This window comes from Hyperoodon ampullatus, assembly GCF_949752795.1.
Source record: "Hyperoodon ampullatus genome assembly, chromosome: 10".
Taxonomy (NCBI): Eukaryota; Metazoa; Chordata; class Mammalia; order Artiodactyla; family Ziphiidae; genus Hyperoodon; species Hyperoodon ampullatus.
In genome coordinates this window covers 21861711-21888191 of record NC_136923.1, presented here as the reverse complement: position 1 = coordinate 21888191, position 26481 = coordinate 21861711, and the positions used below count along the sequence as shown (strand labels likewise).

At 37.7% G+C, this 26481-nt stretch overlaps 1 protein-coding gene across 4 annotated transcripts; it reads right to left on the bottom strand.

The window, feature by feature from the left end:
• Positions 1 to 23387, bottom strand: UBA3 (ubiquitin like modifier activating enzyme 3; the record flags this gene model as incomplete). 4 transcript variants are annotated; one of them, XM_079713959.1, is made up of 18 exons in its annotated part: positions 1 to 89; positions 424 to 478; positions 567 to 630; positions 746 to 846; positions 1776 to 1857; positions 1943 to 1979; positions 2520 to 2573; positions 5904 to 6017; positions 6154 to 6256; positions 7488 to 7643; positions 7953 to 8017; positions 8365 to 8408; positions 12664 to 12744; positions 15428 to 15510; positions 19472 to 19552; positions 20903 to 21023; positions 23111 to 23152; positions 23338 to 23387. In XM_079713959.1, the coding sequence occupies 18 exons, from the start codon at positions 23355 to 23357 to the stop codon at positions 1 to 3; spliced, it is 1392 nt and encodes a 463-aa protein (XP_079570085.1). The 4 variants fall into 4 exon arrangements, with proteins under 4 accessions (XP_079570085.1, XP_079570082.1, XP_079570083.1 ...); XM_079713956.1 differs by having other exon boundaries at positions 23081 to 23152; positions 23338 to 23357; XM_079713957.1 differs by lacking the exon at positions 23111 to 23152 and having other exon boundaries at positions 23338 to 23357.
• Positions 23388 to 26481: the final 3094 nt, after the last annotated feature.

Genomic DNA, 26481 nt, shown 5'->3' with positions numbered 1-26481 from the left:
TTAAGAAGTAAAATGAAGTTTGAACAGTACAGTCTGTGGTGTAGTGACATCAGCAACTGCCAGTTCTTGCCCATCAACGAGACCCAATTCTAAAAGAAAAAATGTACAATTAACCCAAGCAAAAAAACTCAACAAAATAGATAATACACACATATACAAACTATAAAGAATCATAGGCTAGATAAACATCAAAATCCAGTTCTCTTTATTTAATCAAGGTAGTATTATATTTGATTTCCTAGAGATTTTTTAATATTCTACTAAAAGAGCAATAAACTCTATTAATGTTGCTAAAGATACAAGTAGGATGGTAGCACCATTTAAAAGCATTAAGAGCAAATCTAGAAGAGGCATTTATTACTTTTACTGGAAAAAAAAAGGAAGAAATTGATTATTATTAGTAAATATACTCATTTAAAATACCTTTCAATGTCCTGGAGAGATTTGGCCTTGTTCGTTCTTCAATAGAGGTTACTGACTAGAAAACAATAACGTAAAGCACATTAAGTGAAATTAAACTTTTAATATAATTTTGTGGAAAAAAATAAAAACTGAACACTGATCACCTGTAAGTAAAGTGTTCTATTTTTTCCCTCTAATGTGGCTGTGATAGCTGGAGATTTCATCTGCCTAAATTATAAGAAAAACAAAATCAAAGATCACTTTTTAAAAAACAATCCTAGTTTTTAAAGTTTTAAAGTCACAAAAATTCTTCTACAACATAACAAAAATCTTGAACACTTACAGAGAAGCACTATTGGTTAGATAATCCAAAACCTCCTGCAGTTTAGCCGATGGAGAAAACTGAATGTTTTGAGGAAGCTGGCTACAAGCTGGGCAGTTTTCCTAGATATAAAATAAAACACAAGTCACAGTGGCACATGTACCAATAACAGTCTCTTTATAATGATGAAATGAAAATCAAGTTGTTTTAATAATCATGCATATTCCCTATGAACAAATTTTTATGTTTTAAAACCTGCTTTTCCTAAAGGGCCATTTTTCCTAAATTATTTTGCTATACAGTATTTATTTCAGGATACAGTATTACAAAAGATGTATCAGTAAGTAGGGTTCTGGAAGTTAGAAAATACTTAGAAAGGGTGTGGGCAATTTCATTCACATTTCCAGCCAGTAATTAATATTTAAAAATCAGGGACTTCCCTGGTGGCGCAGTGGTTAAGACTCTGCCTGCCAATGCAGGGGACATGGTTTTGAGCCCTCGTCCAGGAAGTCCCACATGCCGCGGAGCGGAGCAACTAAGCCCGTGCGCCACAACTACTGAGCATGCGCTCTAGAGCCCGCGAGCCACAACTACTGAGCCCACACGCCACAACTACTGAAGCCCACGTGCCTAGAGCCCGTGCTCTGCAACAAGAGAAGCCAGCGCAATGAGAGGCCCACACACCGCAACCAAGAGTAGCCCCCGCTTGAGGCAACTAGAGAAAGCCCGCGCACAGCAGTGAAGACCCAACACAGCCAAAGATAAATAAATTTTTTTAAATAATAAATAAATAAAAATATGCATGATCAAAAAAGTTTTCATGCGCTTCCCTGGTGGCGCAGTGGTTGAGAGTCCGCCTGCCGATGCAGGGGACACGGGTCTGTGCCCCGGTCTGGGAAGATCCCACATGCCGCGGAGCGGCTAGGCCCATGAGCCATGGCCGCTGAGCCTGCGCGTCCGGAGCCTATGCTCCGCAACGGGAAAGGCCACAACAGTGAGAGGCCCGCGTACCGCAAAAAAAAAAAGTTTTCATTAGTATACTATTACTAACCTTTCTCTCTGCTTCAAATGTGTACGTGTACAGTCCATCTACATCATTGAATACCAAGTAATTATTAAGGGGAATATATGCACTGTAATGAAAAAATGTTCATTCTTATGTAATTGAGCCAGATCAAAACACAGATTTACAAATATATTAAAAATGAAACCCATTACCTTGTGGCTATTTTAAAAACCTCAGTGGCACACACAGCTAAAGCGGAGAGAAAATAAAGGTGCTTTAACTCAATGAAGATTAGACATTTAAAATTAGAAGTTTTTAAAAAGTCAGTTATAAATCAGTACAGATAAATTTACAAGGTTATTGATTACAAAATAAGTAGGTAGAAAAATACATATATAAACACTCTTATTTGTAAAAACTGAGAAAGTAGCATTTTATATTTGTTTTGTATACTCCAAATGATAGAGTACCACCTCATGTTTTTCTCCCTCTTCTTCAGATTACTGTGCAGCCTGTTATACTGATTAAAAAGAAATGGCACTAAAATGTCCCCTTATTACAGAGTACTTTATCTATGATATAATGTAAGAAAAAATATATACAGGGTCCAATAGCTTGTTTTGTGGTTTTGGGGGCAGCTTGATTATACCACCATCCACCCAAGAAGATAATCAAATTCCCAGAACACCAGTTTTCTGAGATCAAGTAGCTGCAGAAATATCAATTTAGGTATTGAATCAAAATCTGAAGGAAAGAAAACAAAATTAAGTAGTGGTCATTTTTCCTCACCTGCAATGACTGCATTTGTGGAAGCTACTGCAGGAATGATTCGCTTTATTACCCCTGAAAAAATATACTGATTAAAATATGGTCATTTCTTTTAAAAAGTAGGTATCTTAAATTAGACAATATGATGATTTAATATCATTTTCCGTAACTTGATTTTTCAGGATTTCAGGTCAGAAAATAGACTTAAGCTTAACAATGAAACAACCTTCTTTCACATTCACATTATTTTCTATCATGTTCAGAATCTTAAGCAAGTTACAGTAGGAAAGAATAGTAAATTCTTCACACTTTCATATAAAGATGAGACAATAATATATTAATAACTGCTAAAAATTGGAGTGTTTATTTTGTTCCAGGAACAGTATGAAGATTAAATAAAATATTACAGAATTTTCATAACATCATGTTAGTCTTATCACTCTGATTTTAAAGATAAGGAAAATGAGGTTGAGAGAAATTAACAACATCCACAGCTATACACCTCATAAGCAATAGGGGTGGTATATGAACCCAGCTCTGCCCTAAAGTGCATAATCTTAACTGATACAGTATACTATACTATACTCAGTAAGCTTTGAGTAAAATAAAGTAGGAGAATAACAGTTACCTAATTTTTCCTCATCTAATAGTTTTAGCTGTTCTAGTCACAAAAATTTAAAACAAACAAAAACTGTGCCTAATCATTTTGTTTCACTCTACAATATGGACTACACAAAATATTAAATGTAGTTCTCTATTTCTACCCCACTTTTTTCATATCAGTATCCACAAATTAGGAATGAACAAAGCCCCACCTTAAACCATTTTTTTAAGTACAAAATAAACATTCTGTAACTATATTTGTACTGTTCATTTTAGAAAAACAAAAATTCAGAGAAAAGTAGCCATATTATCTTAGAGTGTGAGACAGCCCTGAAAGATGTGTTCCCAAGACTTCAGGTGTAGGCAGGTTTTAAAAACTTCAAAAAAAGGGAAATATCTAAGAAGGCGCGAAAGGAAGGCAGTTAAGTTTGGAAAGCTGTTTTAAAAAGTTAATTCTGAAAGGAGAAATAGGGAGGAGCTAACCTCATGATTACTGGAAGCTCTCCAGTGAACCACATAGAGCAGGACGTACTGGAAGGAGCAACAGGTAGTCACAAACAGGGAGGAGTTGAAGAGACACTGTCCAATAAAAGCAATGTGAAAATGATAAAGATACGCCCCTGTCCCCCAGCCCTTTTCAAAAAATCTGGACTTCACCTCCAATTTGGCTTTTGTACTCCTCGTCAAGGCCCTCCATCCTCAGGCTGAGAAGTGCACACCAAGCCTTGCTAAAAGGTATGGAAGGATAATTCAAACTACATATTGAAATGAGTTCATATAGTTCCTGATCAGGACAAAGAGAATACATTTTTAAATTCAAACAATTAGCAAATAAATGTGCACTATATGCCAGACACTGTTCCAGGCGTTGAACAGAGGAGCAGTAAAAAAAAATTATCTGCTCTTACAGCGATGGAGGAGTCCATCAGACTGGATGGTCAGGGAAGACCTCCTTGGGGAGGTGATAATGTGAGCTGAAATCTAAACCATGAGAAAGACCCAGCCATGCAGTGACCTGGGGAAAGAGCAATTCTGCAGAGTAAACACCAAGGGCAAAGGCCCCCAGAACAGGGATGAATTAGAGTGTAAGTATGAAATATTCTTCGCATAGAAAAACAAGGCTACCATTAGTTCTGAGCAATTATGAAAAGGTAAAATAGTGAATGGCTTAGAAGTCATTTTCAGTTGAATGATCAGGAAATGGTGCAGTTCATACCTGAGGGATAAGCAGCCAACCCTGAGGGGAATCCAAGGAAGAGCATTCCAGGTGTTAGGATCAGGAGTATTAAAGCTCTAAGGTGGGATCATGCTTGGGATCAAAGCAGGTCAGAAGAGGGGCACGAGGAGTGTATAAGAGCAACGAGGAGTGTATAAGAATGGAATTTTCAAATGACAAACCAGAACATTAGTAAACATAAGGAAATAATCACAGGAGAGAAATGGCAGATTTTCACAAAGACAAAGCTCTTTCTGGTGAACTTGATGATCTTGGACAAAATTCTAGGAAGGGTGAACTGAGAGTTCTACATTAGGAAACACTGATCACTAAAACTGAGCATTATAATTGTTCACTGAGACAAGTCACAAGACTATGTCATTTAGTTACTGTGACTAGCTTTGCAACCCAAGGAAATTGGAGGATAGGCTTCCGCAGAGCATCTGGAAAGGCCTTTCATGACATCCTTGTGAACAAGACAAAGAAACATGAGGTACTCAAGAAGCTATGATCAACAGAGGAGATAAATCTAAAAGGGCCTGACCAGAAGTATGATTCAGATGTCTGTTCTCAGCTAGTTTAGTCTTGTTAAAATTTTAAATTAATTATTTGGAAAAGAGATAAAGGATATGATTATCAAAACAACAAGTGATATGAAGCTAAAAATACACAAGTTGGCAAACATAAAAGAATATACATATATAAAGAGAGAAAAGCCCATTGAATTTAAGAATAAACTTATAAGGACCTATACTTGAGTATAAAAGAAAAAACTAACACTCCCCATAACTGCCAAATCTGTAATAGGGAGATGTGGCTTAGCAATTGTATATGTGGAGAAAACTTCCAGATTTTAGCAGGCAGTAACCTGAAAGAATCAAAAGTAGAGCATCAATGTAAACAACAACAAAAACTACAAAAGTCTGCTCTCCTCGAAGACTGCATCAATGATCAGAAGTTTATCATACGACCCATCCTAGAGCACTGCATTCTCACCTGGATAGTTTAAAAGAAGTATGGATAACTAAAATATGGTTAGAAAAAAACATGATGGGAACTTCAGTCATGAAACTTGTCAAAGGATTAAAGGAACTAGGAAGGTTGATGGGAGTGATAACGATTTGGAGGGTTCAATACGTTAAGGGCTATTACTTAAAAGAGAATTAAATGTATATATGGCATACTCTGGGACAATACTCGGACCACACTAAAGATGGCTATTTCTTCTCAATGTACAGAAGAATTGTCTTAACAATACTGTCCAAATGTGAAACAGACTGCCCCAGGAAGGGATAAATTGCTCTTAAGCAAAAGATGAAGTGAATAAATGGTTCGACCTGGATGATTTAGGGCCTCTTCCAACCCTAAGTAAATAAGATTCAGTGATTTTATTAAATTCCTTCTAGTTAGGAAGTAGTATGGATTCTAGTAAACTCAGTTCCCTCCTACCAAATTTGGGGCACCTTTACTGAATCCCAAATGGATAGTACTATCTGAAATCATATCAATTATTTCCCCCAAGGCATCCCACCTCCTGAAAAAGGGATCATCCTAAGATCATAATTTATGACAATTCACTAACTTACCTTGAGTGAGTCTATACGTAATACCCCTAATGTTATATTGTGATGCTCTCTCCAGGGATTTTTGGAAAATCCACTGAATATGATCAGGATCATCGCCGTCTAATGGAACCCCTTCTGTCAGAGGAGAAAAAAAGGAAGGGAAGACAGAAACATGTCAACTTAAATCAACTTATTTTTAATGTAATTATCCAAATAAATAATATAGACAAACATTTTATGTAATTCTGGATTATGAAATTAGGTTTATTACCTCCAAAAGGCTGCTCCTTAGGCCACTGCAATATCCTTACATATTCAATACAGTGTTCTGGTAGCCTGGGCATCGACGCAATGGTGCACATAGGAAAATTAACCTAAAACCAAGTTTGCCTTTTTTAGTGGATTTTAAACAAGAAATTACTTTAAAATGTAACTTCTAGTTTTGATCTAGTTTGTAACACTTTCTTATAATTCATCTTAGCCTTCCACTTACAGAAATAAAACATTTTATACCATTAAGAATGCTTCTGAAACTAACACAGAGGATCTGAGTCACTTCACTTAAGTTGATCTGCCTAAAAAAATAGGTTTGCCTTATATTTACAAAGTATATAAATTTAAGCTTTGTTAGAACATGGGAAGGAAAGGGCTGAATAAATTCTCAAATATGAGTACTCTATTATGTTTACCTAATATTCATATCTGAAGATATAAAATTAGCCAAAATCAAAACAAATTCACAGTTTAATCAATTCCAAGTAGATACTAATAAAGTTATTTATATCTATAAATCAAAATTCTAAATGCCCTTTAAAGTGGGTATGTAAATTAAAGAGCACCATCTTTAGAAATATCATTCTTATCCCTGATATCTTTATCTCCCTGAAACAATACAGGCAAAGACCAAAGAAAATAGATTACAGCTCTATCCCAACATATACCTTTGTAATTGATCTCTTGATCTCTACTCTCCAAATAAAAAAATAATACAAATGAATTATGAGAACAGTATCAAAATGATGATATTCAGTCTATATTCTATCTTTCCTCAAACAGAGCAAAATTTCATATTTTATCATCTTTCTTCTTAGCATGATTTTTAAAATACGGTTACCCCTAATTAAAAATCCTAGGGCTTCCCTGGTGGCATCGTGGACCCCTAATTAAAAATCTTAGGGCTTCCCTGGTGGCACAGTGGTTAAGAATCCACCTGCCAATGCAGAGGACACAGGTTCAAGCCCTGGTCCGGGAAGATCCCACGCGCCGCAGAGCAACTAAGCCCGTGCGCCACAACTACTGAGCCTGCGCTCTAGAGCCTGGGAGCTACAACTACTGAGCCTGTGTGTCACAACTACTGAAGCCCACGCACCTGGAGCCCGTGCTCCTCAACAAGAGAAGCCACCGCACTGAGAAGCCCGTGCACCGCAACGAAGAGTAGCCCTCACTCGGGGCAACTAGAGAAAGCCCGCACGCAGCAACAAAGACCCAATGCAGCTAAAAATAAATAAATTTTTTTTAAATCCTAAATATTGACTAGTCTTAATAATTCAACCCTTATTCTACCCCAAGATACTATAAAACAGATGTGGGTGCTTCTGTGATTACCTGTGGTGGGTACAGTTCCAGTGTGCATTCAACACAAGCAGTCATTCCAGGCAGAATCACCCGGGCATTTCCTTTAAAACCTTCTGTCCCCCCATCTATCAAAGGGACAATGGAGCTTGGATCTAATACACCATCTTCATAATTTAGAAGAGATATCTAGGAAAATTATTTGAAGGGCTTATAAGGAGAGGGGGATAAGAATTCAAAAAAAGGGAAATGCTATCTAGTAATTCTGTAAGTCAATCACATTATTGAGTAATAATATAACAAACCAAGGGATTACATTAGTAGCAATTTACATCCTCACCTGAAAATTAATGACTGGCAATAAACAGTGAACTACACCTATTACTGAAAATTGAATAAACTCTGATTTTTCAAAAGTGTGACACAAAAGTCTCATTTTTAGTACGTTAAGAGCAGCAGGAAGAACTTCAGAGAACTGTAAAAACACTAAGTCTTTACCAGCATGCCATTTATCCATCTTCTGGCTATGACAGAATCCAGTCCACATACAATTATATGAAATTCTACGAGAAAAAAATGCAAGTTACGTTTTTTTAAATGCTGCTGCACAAAATAATTCACCATTTCTCAGAAACAAACAAAAAACCATTTTTCATTATAAAACACACACAGCTTCTAGTCCTTGAGTAATCCTTACTCAAGAGAGCATATAAAAATGCACCTAATGGTGCCAACTAAGAATTAAAACGGTGCCATTCTCTTTTCAGTCAGCAACATTCCTGAAAAGCCAACACCAAGAAATGAAAGCAAATAAAGAAATAGCCTTCAAATAGCTAGCAATCTTCAAACAGATAGCAACTAAAAAATAATAAGAATTTAGTGAGAATTTAATTTCAAGTGGAAAACTTACGTCGATAGAAAGTGTCGTTAAAATCCTGAATCTTGTTGAAATGTCTGAACATAAGTAAAGGAACTTAAGCTGCTAAATTTTTAACTTGTAAAATGAATTCAACAATTCCATAAGGATCAAATTATAAATGTATATTTAAAACAAGACATAAGTCATCAATGTTCAAAGCAGGGGAATTCAGGAATCTGACAAAATGAACACAATCCCACCCGATGAAAAACCTTTTTTCTAAACACTACTCTCTCGTAACCACATAGTTCCTCTCATCTCCAAACCTCCATATCATTATAACTGTGTCTCTGTTATACTCTCTACTCTGCTTCAGTTCTTATATAAAACCATAAGCCCTGGGAAAACAGAATGTGTACCTTCAACCACCAGCACCAAGCAGAGAGGCAATAAACATTTGTTTAGTGAAGGGAACAGGCACATTATAGTTCCCATTTAGAAAGGGGATCTCAGAAGTTAATTTACTGCACAAATTAACACATTGTACACCTTAAGTTTATACAGTGTTGTATGTCAGATATAGTCAATTAAAAAAAAAAGTTACTGCAAAGCTAATTTTTAGAATACATGTTTCCAATAGCTTTTTCAGGTGCTAATGATTTGTTATTGTTTTTTTTCCTTTGGAGAGGGGGAGAGATGAATTTTCTTCCTCTCTCATTTAACTCAGTTTTCCAAGACTCTCTTTTTACCCAACCCACACCACATCTGCAGGCTTCCCCAGCCTGGAGGGTGCCAAGGGAACCCCATTCAAAATTGGCTGTGGGTGTGAATCATAGTAGTTAACATTTGAACAGCATATATATGCCAAAAAAAATTTTTTTTAATTTTTCAAATGAAGCAATTTTGTTTAGTAACATATAAATTACACTCCCCTAAAACAAATCGTGCATTACATATTTTAGAAAGCAAAATGGAGGAAAGAGGGACAATACATATGTTTGCCCTAGATTTTTTTATTCTCGCCTACAAATAAAGTTATAAAAAATACATTCAATTCTAGCCCTCACCCACTCAGACCTCTATTCCTTTTGAATGCCAGGCAAACAAGAGGCATAAGCTGCAGCGAGAAAAGCTAGAAAAGGTCAAAAGAGAAGCAGAACAAACACTGGAAGAACAAAAATAGGAGACACAGGAGCCAAACCAAGAAATCCTACCTCCTGGATTTCTACAAAATACCCAAAGTTTCCCAGATCTTAATAATGGGGTAGACAAAGAGTGTGCACACGTTTTCCCCCCTCTTTCTCCCTATAAGGACCTGAATTTGCAGTTTTAAACTTTTTATTTTTGCAAAGATAGTACACAGGTGTCCCATACTTCTTTCACCTGGTTTCCCCCAACAGGTACATCGTATATAACTATAGTACAATATCAAAACCACAAATGTGACACAGGTACAATGTGTGTGTAAAGTTCTGTCATTTAAACACATGTAGATATGTGTAACCACCACAATGAAGATAAACAACTATACCATCACCAAAACTATCTCCCTCCTGCTACCCCTTTATAGTCACACCTATCCCTTCCACCATGCCTAATCCCTGGCAATCACTAATTTGTTCTCCATCTCCGTAATTTTGTCATTTGAGGAAGGCTATAAAAATGCAATCATACAATATATGACGTTTTAAGATTGGCATTTTTCATTCAGCATAATGCTCCTGATATCCAACCAAGTTGTATTTCATTAGTTAGTTCTTTTTTACCACTCAGTATTATTGTACTGAGTACAATAATTGTATATTGTATATACGGTATTAACTGTACCACAGTTTAACAATTCACCTATAGACACATGTTTGGGTTGTTTTTGGCTACTGCAAATATAGCTGCTATGAACATCTGAGAACAAGTTTTTATGTAGACATAGTACTCATTTCTCTAGGGTAAATTCCAAGGAATGAAAGTGTTGAGTCGTATGTGAAGTACATATTCAAATTTTTAAGAAATAGCCAAACTATTTTCCAGACGGCTATACCATTTTATATTTCCCACCAGCAATGTACAAGTAATCGAGTTTTTCTTTATCTTGGCCAGCATTTATTATTATTTTTCATTTCAGCTTCCCTAATAGGTGTGTAGTAATATCTCATTGTGATCATAATTTGGATTTCTTATAGCTAGTGATACTGAACATCTTTCATGGGCTTTTTGCTATCTTTTTTAGCAAAATATCTCTTCAGATTTTTTGTCCATTTTCTATTTGCACTGTTTATTTTTTACTTTTGAGTTATGAAAGTTCTTTATATATTCTTGATGAGTTCTTTGTCAGATAACTACTTCCTAAGTATTTCCCAGTGTGTAGCTTATCTGTTCATCCTCTTAACAAGATCCTTCACAGAGTAAAAGTTCTTAATTTTGATGACGTTCAATTTACCATTTTTTTTCTTTTATGGATCATGATTTAATGTGGTCTAAGGACTCTTCATCAAGCCCTACGTCCCAAGATTTTTCTCCTACATTATCTTCCAAAGTTCTGCAGTTTTACATTTTATACTTAAACCTATTATCCATTTTGAGTTTATTTTTGTAATTTTGATGTTTTAGATTCATTTTTTTGCCACCAGAATTTAGTGAAGAGATTATCCTTCCTCCAGTGAATTGTTTTTGCACCTTTGTCGAGTATAAATCAGCCATATTAGCACATGGCTATTTCTGGTTTCTCTGTTCTGTTCTGCTGATCTATGCCAATCTCTCTGGCAATACTACATAGTCTTGATTATTGTAGTTATAGAATAACTCTTGAAATTGGCTAGTGATTCCTCTGACTTTATTCTTTCTCAGTATTATCTTAGGTGTTCCTTAGCCCTTCTCTATGAATTTTAGAATAATCCCATCTGGAGAAACAAAAAAAATTGCAGGAATTTTGATAGAAATAATGTTAAACTTATATACAAATTTGGGGAGAAGTGACATCTTTAGTATGCTGAAGCATCCAATTCCTGAACATGGAGTATCTTTCCATTATTTAGATCTCCTTTGATTTCTTTCATTAGCATTTTGCAGTATTCAGCATACAAGACCCATACTTATTTTGTTAAGTTTACACCTAAGTATTTCTCCTTTTTTTGAGTGGTTGTAAATGGCACTGTATTTTATTTTATTTTATTTATTTTTTTTTGTGTGTGGTACGCGGGCCTCTCACTGCTGTGGCCTCTCCCGTTGCGGAGCACAGGCTCCGGATGCGCAGGCTCAGCAGCCATGGCTCACGGGCCCAGCCGCTCCGCGGCATATGGGATCCTCCCAGACCGGGGCACGAACCCGTATCCCCTGCATCGGCAGGCGGACTCTCAACCACCGCGCCACCAGGGAGGCCCGGCACTGTATTTTAAATTTCACTTTCCATGTGTTCACTACTAGTACAGAGAAATACAATTGATTTTTGTATGCTGATTTTTGTATCCTGTGGTATTTCCAACATAACAAATCCCATTTCCTGAATTTCTATAAAATACTAAAAGTTCCCTGGATCTAAAGGTATGGGAATCAACAAAGTGTGAACAGTCCTTTTTTAAAACATATTTCTTATAAAAATATATTTACTCTGACACACCTTCCATTTAACTAGTAATATACTGACTCTTTACTTTGCCTGCTATGGTAAGGCGACACAAAGATTAATGGGGGGCTTCCCTGCTGGTGCAGTGGTTAAGAATCCACCTGCCGATTCAGGGGACACAGGTTCGAGCCCTGGTCCGGGAAGATCCCACATGTTGCGGAGCAGCTGGGCCCATGTGCCACAACCGCCAAGCCTGTGCTCTAGAGCCCATGAGCCACAACTACTGAAGCTCACGAGCCTAGAGCCCGTGCTCTGCAATGGGAGAGGCCACCGCAATGAGAAGCCTGTGCACCACGGCAAGGAGTGGCCCCCGCTCGCTGCAACTAGAGAAAGCTCGTGCACAGCAACAAAGACCCAATGCGGCCAAAAGTAAATAATAAAATCAAATAAATAAATTTATTTTAAAAAAAGATTAATGGGATCTAGCCTACGAACTCAGAGTCTAGTAGAGGAGATATGCAACTGAAACTGAAATTAAGGGCAATAAGGCAAAATAAATGATGGCACTGGCTACATTTATAAAATTTATATAACCTTAAAAAGAAAAGATTGATAGGACATTAAACTAAGTGTTACCAGCAGGTATCACAGTAATAAGCTTCCTGCTGCTGCTTATTTTCCTTTTGCTTATCTGTATTCTCTATGTTAAACATCTCTTGTATAATGATAATAATAATAATAAAAAGCTTCAAAAAGTTAAGTATTAAGTAACTTATTTGTCAAAAGGATACGGAACTACATTGCAATTAGGAACTCTGTCATTTAGAAATTCTGCAGCAACTTCAGCCTTAGGTCTTCCAACATCTTTAGGCCTACAGGAAAAATTATATTAAATTATCATTCACAATATAAATCTAGATTATCTACATAATCTACTTTCACACATAAAAGTATCCACAGTGAGTTTATTTGGAGGCTATTTAGAGGAATATTTTTAACCTAAGTATTTCTGATGAAAAATTAGTCATTCAACACTAAATGTCAACCCTTGTTGATATTCCAAATTAAGTATTTACAAGTATTGACAAGTCTAATTAAGTATTTAAGTAAAAATATAAACAGTGCTTTTTTTTTTAAGGTAAAGCATAATAACAGCATGTTTCTTAGCCACTTCTCACTGTTGTGTTTCCCAATGTAAAAAATTGTCCCAGATCCAGAGATTTCCAAGTATTTGCCCTAAACCCCAGAACTTCAAGGTGTTACTATGCAGGTCTTGGCTGAAATAAATTCGAGGGGTCCTAGGGATGCAAGAACGTTCATTTATCCCCTTCTTCCCATGTGTGCTGATTAAGTAGTAACTTTTGTGTCCCATAAGAAGCCATAACCATGTTTTTGAAGGAATAATTCCAAAGGCATTGTGTACAATTGCAAATGTTACCAATATTTTTGAGGAGGTAAAAATTAAAAGACCTCAAAAAGTCACCCCTAGATAATAACCATAGCTACAGACAGGAAAGGACAGGAATTCTCTCTTCTAACCTCAGTACAAATGGTATTTTCTTTCCTAATATTTCCTCATTCTCCTCACAGAAACAAATCACTCCCTCATGTATACATAACAAGTTCTTCATTACTATTTTTTCACAACATATTTTTGGTTATATACATAGGTCTATCATACTAGACTATGAACAACTGGAAGAAAGTTACCGTATTCTTACCTCTTTGTACTCCTTCCTACTAAACACAGAGTAAACACTTTAAAAATAAATGAATATTAAAAAATCAATGTGCCTAATAGAAATCATATTTTATTTAAAATTGGAATTTAAAAAAATGCTTTAACAGGTCAATTTTCTCCTCTCTAATAAAGCAGTATGCTTTTTTGACTCAAAACTTCTGATAAGAGTTTTATTCTGACTTTGTCCTAACTTGCAATAGAACAGGCTCTAGCATAAGTCAAGCAACTTGATTTAAGTACTGCATTCAACTACTCTGGACAGAGTTGTTTAGGTATGTAAAGATGATAAAATAGTTTCAAGAATCTTTTAGGTTGTGCATTGTATGTGCTTTCATAATAGATCCCAAATAAAAGAACTCCTAGATGGTTTCTGTGGGAGCTGCTACTTTATCATTCCAGAATTAGGGGATTAGATTGCTCCACCTAAAAACTGCACTTTGAGCAAAATGGCCTTTTATATACATCATCCTTGCAGGACACTGTGGCCTAATTACCTAACCTGGAAAACAAGTACCTACCCTGGGGTTTGCTCTGAGATTAAAAGAGGTAATATAGATAAAGAGCTTAGAAAGTACTTAATATATCCTAAGCACTCCACAAATGTTAACTGTCATTATGATCTTCAACCATTATTTCAGCCCGAAATTAAAGGGCATGGCCTACTATCAATAACCAATCAATTCGGTCGTGTCTTTTTTTTTCCTTTTTTTTTTTTGACTTTTATTTTATTTATTTTTTTTATACAGCAGGTTCTTATTAGTTATCCATTTTATACATATTAGTGTATATATGTCAATCCCAATCTCCCAATCAGGAGTGTCTTTTTTAGAGCAGTCATACACTAAAAATTTGTCAGACTGGAAAGGGCCCACAAACTTTTTCTATCAAGAGAAGACAAATTTCGAGGTTTAAAAAAATAAACAAACGAAAACCTTAAAAGTTAAATGTAGGGTTCACACAATTACAATATTTTATTAACTTGACTTAGTTTAACCCATCCTTCAATCTCTTTAAGATTTTCCACAAACTTAATCTTTTCTGCTAACCTAACCTCATCCTGCATACCTAGGACTATTTGAGTGCTTTCTGTCAGTACTCTATAAGCACTAGAGAGAGAGAAAAAAGTCCCTATCTCTCCGTATCTATAATTCTTTGATTAACAAATAGATACATTTATCTAAGCCATTCAAGCCCCTAAATGCTACATATTAAAATTTATTAATGAACTTTTCCTCATATCTGCATATAAGGCCTACTTCCAGTTTTTAAAGTCACTTCAAAAAAGCTGCTCTTAGATTGCCTTCTGTATATCATGTATGCCTAAGGTAATTATCCCTCTTTGTTCCATTTCACTTGCTTCTGGGTTTTCTCTCCTTAACTCACCATTTTCTTTCACCTTCTATAAAAAGTTCAAACTCTGTCACAACTTCATTGCCCCAGAGTCACCACTCAAATCTTGGCTCATAAGTCCCCACCAATATATCTCACGAGGGCCTAATATATAGTTATGGTTCTCTTATGAAATCAACAGAAGGAAAAGAGCTGCACTCATTGTCTTCAGGGCACAATCACCCCAAAATCACATACACCTTTTGTAGATTTCCTTAAAAACTACAAAAACATATATTTGCTTACAAAACTGCTTTCACCAGAATGCCCAAAATTTTGCTGCAAAATTTTACCTAAGATGGGAGTGTAGTTATTTTCTTAATAAAATTTGTGTTATCCTCTCAGTGGTTTTTAAAATTATTAAACTGCAGTGTACTCAAGTTCAAATGATTATCACAATTTTAAAATAAGATATTAAAACTTACCTAAATAAAAATTGCCTATTTAGATTGGAAACATCTATAGTGTCCATGTCTATAACATGAATCTGTCTAAAACCAGACAAGGCCTGTGGGAATAAAAAAAATCCAATTAAGCAGAAGTTTCCTCACATCTGAAATTTTAAAATTTCTTTTCAATGGTCTTAAATCTACAAATTCTCAATAATAAATTCTGCACAATCGTTTTCAATGGTTAAAGAGTCTTACAAGATATATAAAATTCAGGGTTCTTGTAAAGGTCAAAAAAGTGTAACTACTCAGTTTTAAATAGTCCATATCCAAAAGAGAATAACTCAAAATTTCTATAGTTGTTTCATAATCCCATAAACATGTCTGTAAAGTTTGTTGCTTTCCTGCTGCTGCTGCTGCTAGATATTTTAATGTTACTAGTCTTACTACTTAACTTTATTTGCTATTCTTTTTCAGAATATTGTTGAAAGTAATTCCTACAAGCTTTATCTTAGTTTACATAAGCATGCCGCCATTCAGAAATAACTATAAGATTATATTATAAACACACACACACACGTATGTATATACACTGCACATGTAAAAGAAATATCTTAAAAGTAGAGTCAAAAGCAAGCAATCAAACAGCTAGAGAAAAGCAACAAACTCTTGTGTTTCAGTGATAATGCCACATATTTTAACAGTACAACCACTGTTCAAATTTACGAGCAGGAGCAAAAGATTTTAAAAAAAAAGACCTCAATAATCAATTATGCTTTTCTGGTCTTGGTCAGTTGACTTATGTAATCAAATTGAATCACTTGGCAATAATTTCCCCATTTTTCTGCCCCTCTTTATAGCAAGAAACTCTCAAAAGAGTTGTCCATACTTTCTTCCTCAAAGTCCTCTCTTGCACTTGCTGTAAATAAGTCTTCACTCCCATCACTCCACCGAAAACCACACTTGTCAGCTCATCAGTGACCTCCACGTTGCCACCTCCAATGACCAGCTCTCAGTCTCTCTGACATGACCCATCTCAAGTGTCTGGCAGGGTGTGGATCAATTCCCCTCCCAAAAACACGTTCTTCACCTGGTCACCCCACTCATGAGAATATGAACACTTTTTAAAAATTGGTTTCCCATTCACCACATTCATGAGTTTTACTCCAAATTTACTGGCCAGAATTTGGAGCGCCCTTGCGCTTATTAGTTCTGGTGATTTCAGACATTCTCATAAAATAAAGCATCATCTAACAGGTATCTCAAACTTTACAGTTTCCAGAACCAAAGCCAATCATTCTTGCTCACCAGAACCTGCAAATCTGTTTTTTGCCCAGCCCCCCCAACTTCAGTGAATGCCAACGCCATCTTTCCAGCTGCTCAGGGCAAAAACCTTATCATGTCATCCTTGACGCCTCTCCTTCTCTTATGTCCCACACCAATCCATCAGCAAATCCTGCTGACTCCATCTTCAAAATATATCCATAACCCGACCACGTCTCACCACCTGCAGTACTACCATCCTGTTCCAAGTCACTCTCACCTCTTGCCTAGATGACTGCACCTTCTAACCAGCCTCTCAGCTTCCTTCTCTGTTCCGCCACAGTGATTCAAGTTAAAGCCAGACCGAGTCAACTCATCTGTTTAAATCTCTCCAATGACTTCCTGATTCAGAGTAAAAGGCAAACTTCTTACAGTAGCACCTCAAGCCTTTTGGGATACTCACTCCAAGCCCCTCCCATTATCTCTGATATCCTCCTAGAAAATGCCCCTCCTTCCTCACTTCTGCTTTAGCTGTAACGACCTCCTTGCCCTCCTGGAACATAAACAGTTATGCTCCCACTTCACAGCTTTTGCACCTGATATTCCCTCTGCCTAGAATGTTCTTGCTCACCTTTTTGCTCAAATAGCACCTTTTTGTGAACCCTTTTCCTTCCCACCAGGCTATATATTGATACCTTCCATCCTTCCTTTCTCCATAGCATTTATTACCATCCGACATACTACATAGTTTACTTGTCTTTTCCCTTCCATTAAAACATAAGCCCCACAAATACAAACACCTGTCTTGTTTGATGCTGTAACTTTAGCATCTAAAATAGTACCTGTTATACAGAGAAAGAGGCTGAATAAATATTTGCTCAATCAATAATATTAATGTCATACTTTTTTTTTTTTTTAGAATGAGCCTTTGGGGGCTTACAATCAATTGAAAAAACATGTATGTATATCTCTTTTGTACTTATGTGTGAAACAAGCAAAGTAACAAGTGGTAAAACTGCAAACACTTAGTTTTCTTCTTTTTTTGAGTAAGAGGTTATTACAATGCAATAAATAACAAGGCCACTCCTAAAGTTGCTGGATGACTACTCCTCAGATCTAATTTCCAATTACTTTACATTTAAAATTGGTATCTACCACATTTTCAAATAACAGCTTTGGAAAAAGTTAACTATTTAGGGGATTTGTGCACACAATTTGTGCATACAAAACCACTGCCCATGCTCCATAAATCCTTTGGTTCTGATGCTGCAAGGGTATTTATGTCTGATAAGGTACTGTCATTTTGGCACCCTATCACAGAGTATATCATACATGCTGCTGTTTATTTTGTGAGAGACTTGTCTTCCCAATGATATTTCAAATTAAGGACACAGATCATGATGGCTTACAATGCCCACAGAACCCAGCATAGCTGACTACCATGAAGCGTATTAATTTTTGCAGTCTCACTAGGAGCGATGTTAGTGTTTCCTAGCAAAATTAATGTGGCTGTTTATATTTAAACTTTGGTCCCAAGGGTGACTTTTTACGTCCTTCATCGGGCTGTTACCTGCTTCATTTTCCAAGAAGCCTACTCTAGCATTTCCACTTTCCCACATACTAATCATAAGGCTGGCATACAACAGCTGCACATCAATTCTTCCCTTATCCATTTTTGCTAAATAAACTGATAAAGTCTTGTAAAGAGCTACTACTGTAGTTATCAGAAGTCAATGAAATGGAACTTCCCTGGTGGCGCAGTGGTTAAGAATCCGCCTGCCAATGCAGGGGACAGGGGTTCAAGCTCTGATCCAGGAAGATCCCACATGCCGCAGAGAAACTAAGCCCGTGTGCCACAACTACCGAGCCTGCATTCTAGAGCCCGCAAGCCACAACTACTGAGCCCACGCACCACAACTACTGAATCCCGCATGCCTAGAGCCTGTGTTCCGCAACAAGAGAAGCCACCGCAATGAGAAGCCCGCGCACCGCAACGAAGAGTAGCCCCCGCTCACCGCAACTAGAGAAAGCCCGCACACAGTAATGGAGACCCAATGCTGCCTAAAATAAATAATAAATTAATTAATTTTAAAAAGTCAGTGAAACTAATTAAGTCACAAAGTATGTATTTCCAACCAGTATACAGAAACAGCTTCACTAAATAGTACCCCCTCTTAAGATAATAGTCATTTAAAACAGACTGACCAAAAAAAAGGTTTAGCTCCCCCAAATTTTATGGATATACTACCATATGGTCTTAAAAAAATTACTATATGATTAGATCATGTAATGACCTAATGGTTCAGTGAAACACCTGACTAAGAACTGATGGCCTGGACTGGATTCCAGGTACATCACCATAATCCAGAAAAAACTTGTCAATTAACATCCCTGAACCTGTGTCTCCCCTCTACATAAAATGAGACAGTGTCCCATCCACCTAAGTGGGTTATTTTGAGGGACAAAAGAAATAATAAACTCTTTGAAATTACATGTTAAATATGAGTTACCAGTTTTGTTATTTACTTCACTGAATTAATGAGCTCTCTGCAAGAGGAAGCACAAAGATTTGTTGGATAAAAAGGAGAGAAGAAAAGAGAAGTAAGAATTTCTATTAACAACTTTATAGCCGAGGACTTTTGGGCTTAAAAAGTTAAGTTACATCATCGTTTTAATTACTATCTGGAATTTGACCTGCTAAACTTATCTAACAAAGGCTCAGGAGAAACGGTTAACAATCATAACAAAGAAATGACAGAAAAGGAAAAAGGTTTAATTATCATAAAGAAAAAACTTCATATTATATAGTTATATTACCAGATTTTTCAGGAGCTCACATCCTAAGCCGCCAGCTCCAATGACTAGAACTTTACACGTATCTAACAAAAACTGGAGAGACTGTAAAGAACGAAAAGGCATATTAAAATCTAGTTGATAAAAACCTTAAGTAGCATCAATAAAGCAACAAACCATAAAATAGCCTCTGAGCTTTCCATGAAAAATGCAACTGACGATAAAGAACAGCCTCTGTAGTTAGCAAATTATATTAAACTTATGAAGGTAGAACCAGAAATTCTATAACCCTAATGATTTCAGAGAGTTCCAACTTTAATGTTTTTAAATTGACTTTTATTGTATGAAATTAAAACGGTATTTCTAACAAGAAAAACTATGCCTAGTTAAGAGTTGTCTTTTTTTTTAACTTCGAAAGGGATGGAAAGCATCAAACTCAATTATTTAACTGACTTCTTAAAAATAGAAAAGTGTAAAAATTGTAAGAACTGAAGATCAAGCACTGCACAAGGTGTTTAGAGGTCTTTAAAAAAAAAGGCAAGAATAATAGCTGCTTTTGAATACAGTGGGTTAAACTTACAAAACATGAGATGACAGGAAGAAAAAAGAGACAAAGCTCTTAGAATATTGCCTATCAGCAGAAACAACCTCTTAACAGAAGTATCTTAAATTATTAGGCCAAAAAAAATATGCAGAAGCACAAGAAAATATGTTGGATTATCCAAAGAAATGGAGAATACTGTCAATTCTGTCCAAGATTCAAGGAAAGAAGAGTTATTCAGATAAGACAGAGTCAAACCCAAGAGTCTGAACCTTAATTTTAGGAGCAGCACAATACTTCTATTTCAAAACATCTCTTCATCAATACAAAAGGACATAAAAATTTACTGTAAAATTTACTGTAAAGGAATATTTCCTACCTTGTAATAAAAAACAAGTTGTTTCTAACTAACATTTGCTTTAAGTCAGACACTACCAGTTACAAATTCTATTCCTCTATTATACAGAAGTCACATATTTTTTATACTATTTAACATGCAATTAATTATATTCAATTCTAAGCAAAGATGCTCATTTCAAATAAACTTCAAAATTTAAACAAGCACATCTATATTCCTGTGAAAATTAAATTTATCATAGCAGGGCTAAAAAGGTGTGTCTCAAAAGTAATTTTAAACTGGAATTTTAAGTGAAGTATAACTTAGAATTTTAAATGAGGTTATGAAGTCATTTTACTCTTGAAAAATTTCAACATATTACATGAGAAATGTGAAAACAACTCAAATATTAGTCATTCAAATAAAATCAGTTGCAAATATTCCATTTAGTATTTCAAGATAACTTACACAATTTTATTAGTATTTTTATTATAAGAGTAAATTAAAAAGGAAGCATTTCATTGTTTTTGAAACATAAAACTATTAGAGGAGTTATTTAAAAATAAACGTTTCTCACTTCAGTGCTCGGTTCGAAATCAGGGTGTGTGAAGGGTCCAGATCGCTCGAGGAACTTCTTTACATGGTTCCAGCGACCTTCCCAGTCTCCAGTGTCCCCACACCCACCATCAACAGCCATTCTGCACAGAACACAGTAAATTCAGCTGCAAAGATCAGTATGAAAAAGCCACACCTACAACTATTATGGTTTCCCCAAATGAAAAGGTAACCACACCAGACCTGCTCAAATAAAAAGGGTAATATTCCATGTGGTTATGCTTATGCTTTTAATGTCTTTTCTTGCTATTATACAGTTTATTTAAAGGTAAGAACTGCACATGTTTGAGGAAATCAGTCAGTCGACATGTTTCTGGGTTCCTAAAACAACCTAAGATCAAACTTGGGATACTGGGGCTTCCCTGGTGGCACAGTGGTTGAGAGTCCGCCTGCCGATGCAGGGGACATGGGTTTGTGGCCCGGTCGGGGAGGATCCCACATGCCGCGGAGCGGCTGGGCCCGTGAGCCATGGCCGCTAAGCCTGCGCGTCCTGAGCCTGTGCTCCGCAACGGGAGAGGCCACAACAGTGAGAGGCCCGCGTACCCCCCAACCAAAAAAAAAAAAACTTGGGATACTGGTCAATCGGTGAGAAATGGGCTTTCTAAACATGTGGAATTTACTAAAGATCACTGCAAACTGCCCAATCTGTTCTATGAACACACTTGGAACAGGAAATATAAGCTACAAGGAAAAACAAAATCCAAAAAAACCCTCCACTTCCAGAATCCTAATGCTTGACATCTAACACAATTCATGTGTCCTTTCCAAGTCTGAAAGGTGAGACTTGAAGATTATTTTTCATGAGAGGAACTTTAACACATTTTTCTCTGAGAGGTCCTAATTTTCAAAAAAGAATCTCTCAGGACTATGAAGTGGTTTCTGTTGCCACTAAACACAAAGAATGTTTTAGGTTATAATTATGCGACAGATAGGCATTACCTCCTAGAAATCTTTTAGAATATACAATCGAGTAACGAGGGACTCCTCTAACAAAATACATGTATTTTCTACTCATTGCAAGATCATGTTTCGTTGTGATTATTTTTAATTTTCAAATTTCCTATAATCCCACAATTTCTACCTTCAAACATGTTAGTATATCCAATTTTTACAAAAGGGACCAAGTATTGCCTAGCAATAAAGACCATAGGTTTTGAAGTCACAGCTGGGTTTGGTTCCACAATTAATAGCATTCTGACCTTGAGCAGATTACTTAACAGTCATAAACCTCATTTGTAGCTTGTTTGTACCTACTTCTAAAGGTCAGAATGAGGATAAAGAGATAATCCACATAGACGCCTTAGTACAATACTTGATATACAGTAAATATTCAAATTGTGGCTGTCATTTTAAAGTGGAGAGGAAATGAAAGGTGGAAAGAAATGTGAAACTAAACTTGTTCCAAGTCCTCTTGCAATTGAAATTCAACTTTCTGAGGAAGATACCTAAAGACTCTAAGGCCCTGCTACTGGGAATTGGCCCAGAAATGAATACTAACTCACCACGCCCACTGCAAGAGTACTTTCTTCCCCTCCACGTAAGGAGGAAGGAAAAATATGTGGTGTTGCCCAGGGTGGAAAACACTTCGTTTAAACCTGTCTCACCTGCACAAAACTAAGCATCTGATATGAAATAAGGTGTGTAATTAACGGAGAAAATAAGTTCTCTGGAGTCAACACTGTCCTTTAAGAGCCAATGATTTTGCACAAATGATTGAAGTGCTTAGTACAATACCTGACATAAAGTTCTCATAAAAAGTTTGCAATTAATACTATTGTCTCAGTGTTTACGAAAGGCCCAAAACGGCCTAGTGTCCGTTTCATGTGTTTTAGTAAGATTCCCTTCTCACAAGGTCACAGCTCTGACAATTTGGGATGGAGGAAAAGGGGGGCGCAAGGGTCCTTCCGCAAGACCTTTAAGTCAAGCACCCCGGCGGGCCGGCGCGGGATCTGTGCGCGCTACTCGGGCCCGGCGCCCGCCAGAGACAGAGACCAGGAGGGCCCGCCGGGCCCCTGGAGCTGCGGGCGGGGGTCGGGGGATGAGGCGGCGCAGCCTGCGCTCCGGGTGCCCCCCTCCCAGCCCCCCGGGCCCGCTGCGGCTGGTCCCCTGGCCTGGGGTGGGGGGAGGCGGGGGTCCCCGGAGAGGGCCCCGGCCTCCCGGCAGCACTAACTTCTCAGCCAGCAGCTCCTCTATTCTCCTTCTTTTCTTCTCCCTAAAAGAAAGAGAGAATAAAAGAAGGGTCAGCATCACGCTACACACTGGGCGCCGCGAGGGGATGAGGGGCGAGGGGACGGGGCGGAGGGTGGGGGGACTCCGGGTGGAGGCGACGACCGCCCACCGCCGCGCTCTCTCACAGCCCAGCCCTGCCCGGGGCGCCTGCAGAGCCCGGGTACTTACGGCTGCTCGCCATCCGCCATATTGTTCTCCGCCTCTTCCCAGGAACCCCCACGGCGGGAGGAGCGAAGGGGCGGGGCAAGGCCAGGAGGGAGAAGGCGGGACCGGCAAAGGAGGCGGGGGCCGGCGAAGGGGGCGGGGCCGGCGAAGGGGCGAGGACGGGGAAGGAGGAGAGGAGGCGGGGCTAGTGGGGCTGCCTGTGCCAGGCTCGCGGGGCTTCAAAGACTTCTTTGTAATTAAAATCTTGATTAAATACACTTAATTAGAGAAAACTAGTGTATAATGTTATGCTGTGTGAGAATACAGACGTAATACATTATTTGTTTAAACAATTTATGTATATGCAAAGCATCTCATCACCTAAAGATAAATGGTGATAGAATTTTGGAATACTTTCTTCCAGAGTCAGAGATAGATAGGTAGATATGTAGGTAGATAGATAGGGGTGTGTGTGTGTGTGTGTGTGTGTGTGTGTGTGTGTGTGTGTGTGTGTGTGTGTGTGTGTGTGTGTGTGTGTGTGTGTGTCCCCGCGCGCGCATGCGTGTGCTTATTTGGATGGCTGGATACAGAAAAACGACCATGTTCAAAAATACTTGTGTGCGTACATATATATGCATATCCTTTCTTGGAGTGGGACAAGAATGAGATTTAGAGTCAGAAGAAACAGTTTAAATCCTTAACTCTCCACTGATTAACTATGAGACCTTGGGCACTTCTGTCTTCATTTGTAAACTGGGGATGATAATGTTTACCTTGTAAGACTGGAATTAAATGAAATCCATAGTGTTTTCAAAATATAAACCCGGATCAGCCACATCAGCATCATTAGAGAACTTGTTACAAATACAAATTTTCAGGCCCCACCCCCAATCTTCTACTAAGCTTTGGATGATTCTATGCAAAAGAAAGCTTCAGAATCACTGAAGTGGAATGGATGCATAAAGCCTGATAGGCACTCAGTAAATGTAGCTTCTATTAATAAATTATGATACTTAATCTCCTCTTTGTCCTTTATTATCCCTCAATCAGGTTTAAGTCAATAGCATTCATTGAGCTGAAAGTCAGTGCCAGGCAGTAAAAGGAGGGATAGAGTTCACAGTCCACAGTACTTAATAGGAAACACCAGCCTCTCTCCAGGTCACATGTCTCAACATCAACTAAGAAACCTCTTTTTTTGCCTAGACTCCTCCGCAGATGGAAACTACTAAGGTTCTTTTTCAAAACAGGCTCATGTGTGCTGGGTCCCCAGCAATGCTACTTTTAGGAGACCTTTCTATTAGTGGCAGTGAGCATCACAACCCCCTCAAGTGGTAAAAACCAAAGGGTGCCTTGGAGATCACGTAGTCCAAACCCACATACTTCGTGAGGAGGAAGCTGAGGCCCACCATGAACAGAAAGGGGCTGGCCCAGGAAGAGGTCTGCAAAGGCATCTGGCTCTGCTTGTGCCTTGGGACTAACACCCTGACTCACTGTGGTGGTATTTTGATAGATGACACCAGGCACTCCCACTGGCTCAGAGTGACAGATAAGAAATAGCCACCTGTCCTTGCCACTAATGAAAGTAACAGAGACATGCAAGCAAAACCTTGCAACAGACTTCATTTTAAATGGACTATAGCACAAACTGTTAGATTATCCACTATGGTTTATATACAGATAGATAAATATCCTGGGTGGTCCTATCTAGAAGCACAGATTTGGACAGCAGAGCCCCAGAAAGGCTCTATGTTGAATCCAATCTCCCTGAACGAACAATGACAAAGAGCTGTGCCTAAAAGCATTTCAAACAGGGCCTGAAATAAAGTAAGGACTCCACATGTGTTCATTTTTATTTTAAGTAATTTTATGATAAAGGTAGAAATGTGTAGTAGAAAAAAAAAGTCTCTCATAGCTAAACCAGAGAGAGAAGGATGGTTAATATTTTAGGAGAGAGGAAGAAAGGGATCATGCTATATACAGCTATATCCAGATTTTTTTCATTTCTTTGTTTTTAAACCTCTTTGGAGGTTTAAACAAATAAATTAAAAAACACTGAACAAAGGTTTAGTGGATATCATTTGCCTATAATCAGTGAGTAATGCTATTATTACTAACACTCACTTGACAACTTATGGTCATGCGGTCCTGAGCCATTCGAACGTAAAAGTTCTTGGTCACAGCTCCTAATGGGGTCCTACTGGGGCTCCCACACTGGTCTGGACCAAGATCGTTTACTCATCTTGCCCACAGCACAGCTTCTTGAAATTCTTAAGCCCCAAGGAATTCTTCACCACCCTCTGACTTCCTGTAACTAAGCACCAAGCCCTGGCACACCTCTATCTAGTACTCCTCTCACTGTCTTGTATTTAAGTTTAGGTTTCTACTGCATTGCAAGATCCTTGAAGGCACAAGAAGACTGCATTCTTTTCACCTTTTTCACCTGGAAAGGACTCAAAATATCTGTTGGCGTCCTAGTGAAATTTTTCAACATTTTGTTTTGCTATCAAGTCTATCCGGATACAACCATAGCAATAAAATTGCAACTAGATAGAGAAAGGTCAGTGAATGTTCACTATAGCAGCGTAGAAAACAACTCAGGTTAAAGCAGTGTTAATACCATACAGATGAATCAAGTCCTGTATTATGATTAATAACAGTAACAGTAGTATCTAACAATGTGCAATTACTATACTCTAAACACTTCCCATCCAGTATTTTATTTATCTTCACCTGTATGGCAGACGTTCCTATTACACCCACTTTACGCATGAAGAAACTGAGGCTGGAGGAGATTAAGTAATTTCTCCAAAGTCATTCACCAGCAACGAGGGAGCTAGGACTCTAATTTTGCTCTCTCTGACTTTAAACCTTCCTGTTTTTCCAGAATCAAGAAAATGTGAGAGCTTAGGAACACTTTCACATTTTAAACTTTATTTAAAAAGCGTCATCTAATGGCCACAGACCACTACAGGGCGTGAGTAGCGGGTGAGCTGAGCAAGCAAAGCTTCATCTGTATTTATAGCCGCTCCCCATCGCTCACATTATCGTCTGAGCTCCGCCTCCTGTCAGCATTATGGTGAGTTGTATAATTATTTCATTACATATTACAATGCAATAATAATAGAAATCAAGTGCTCAATAAATGTAATGCGCCTGAATCATCCCGAA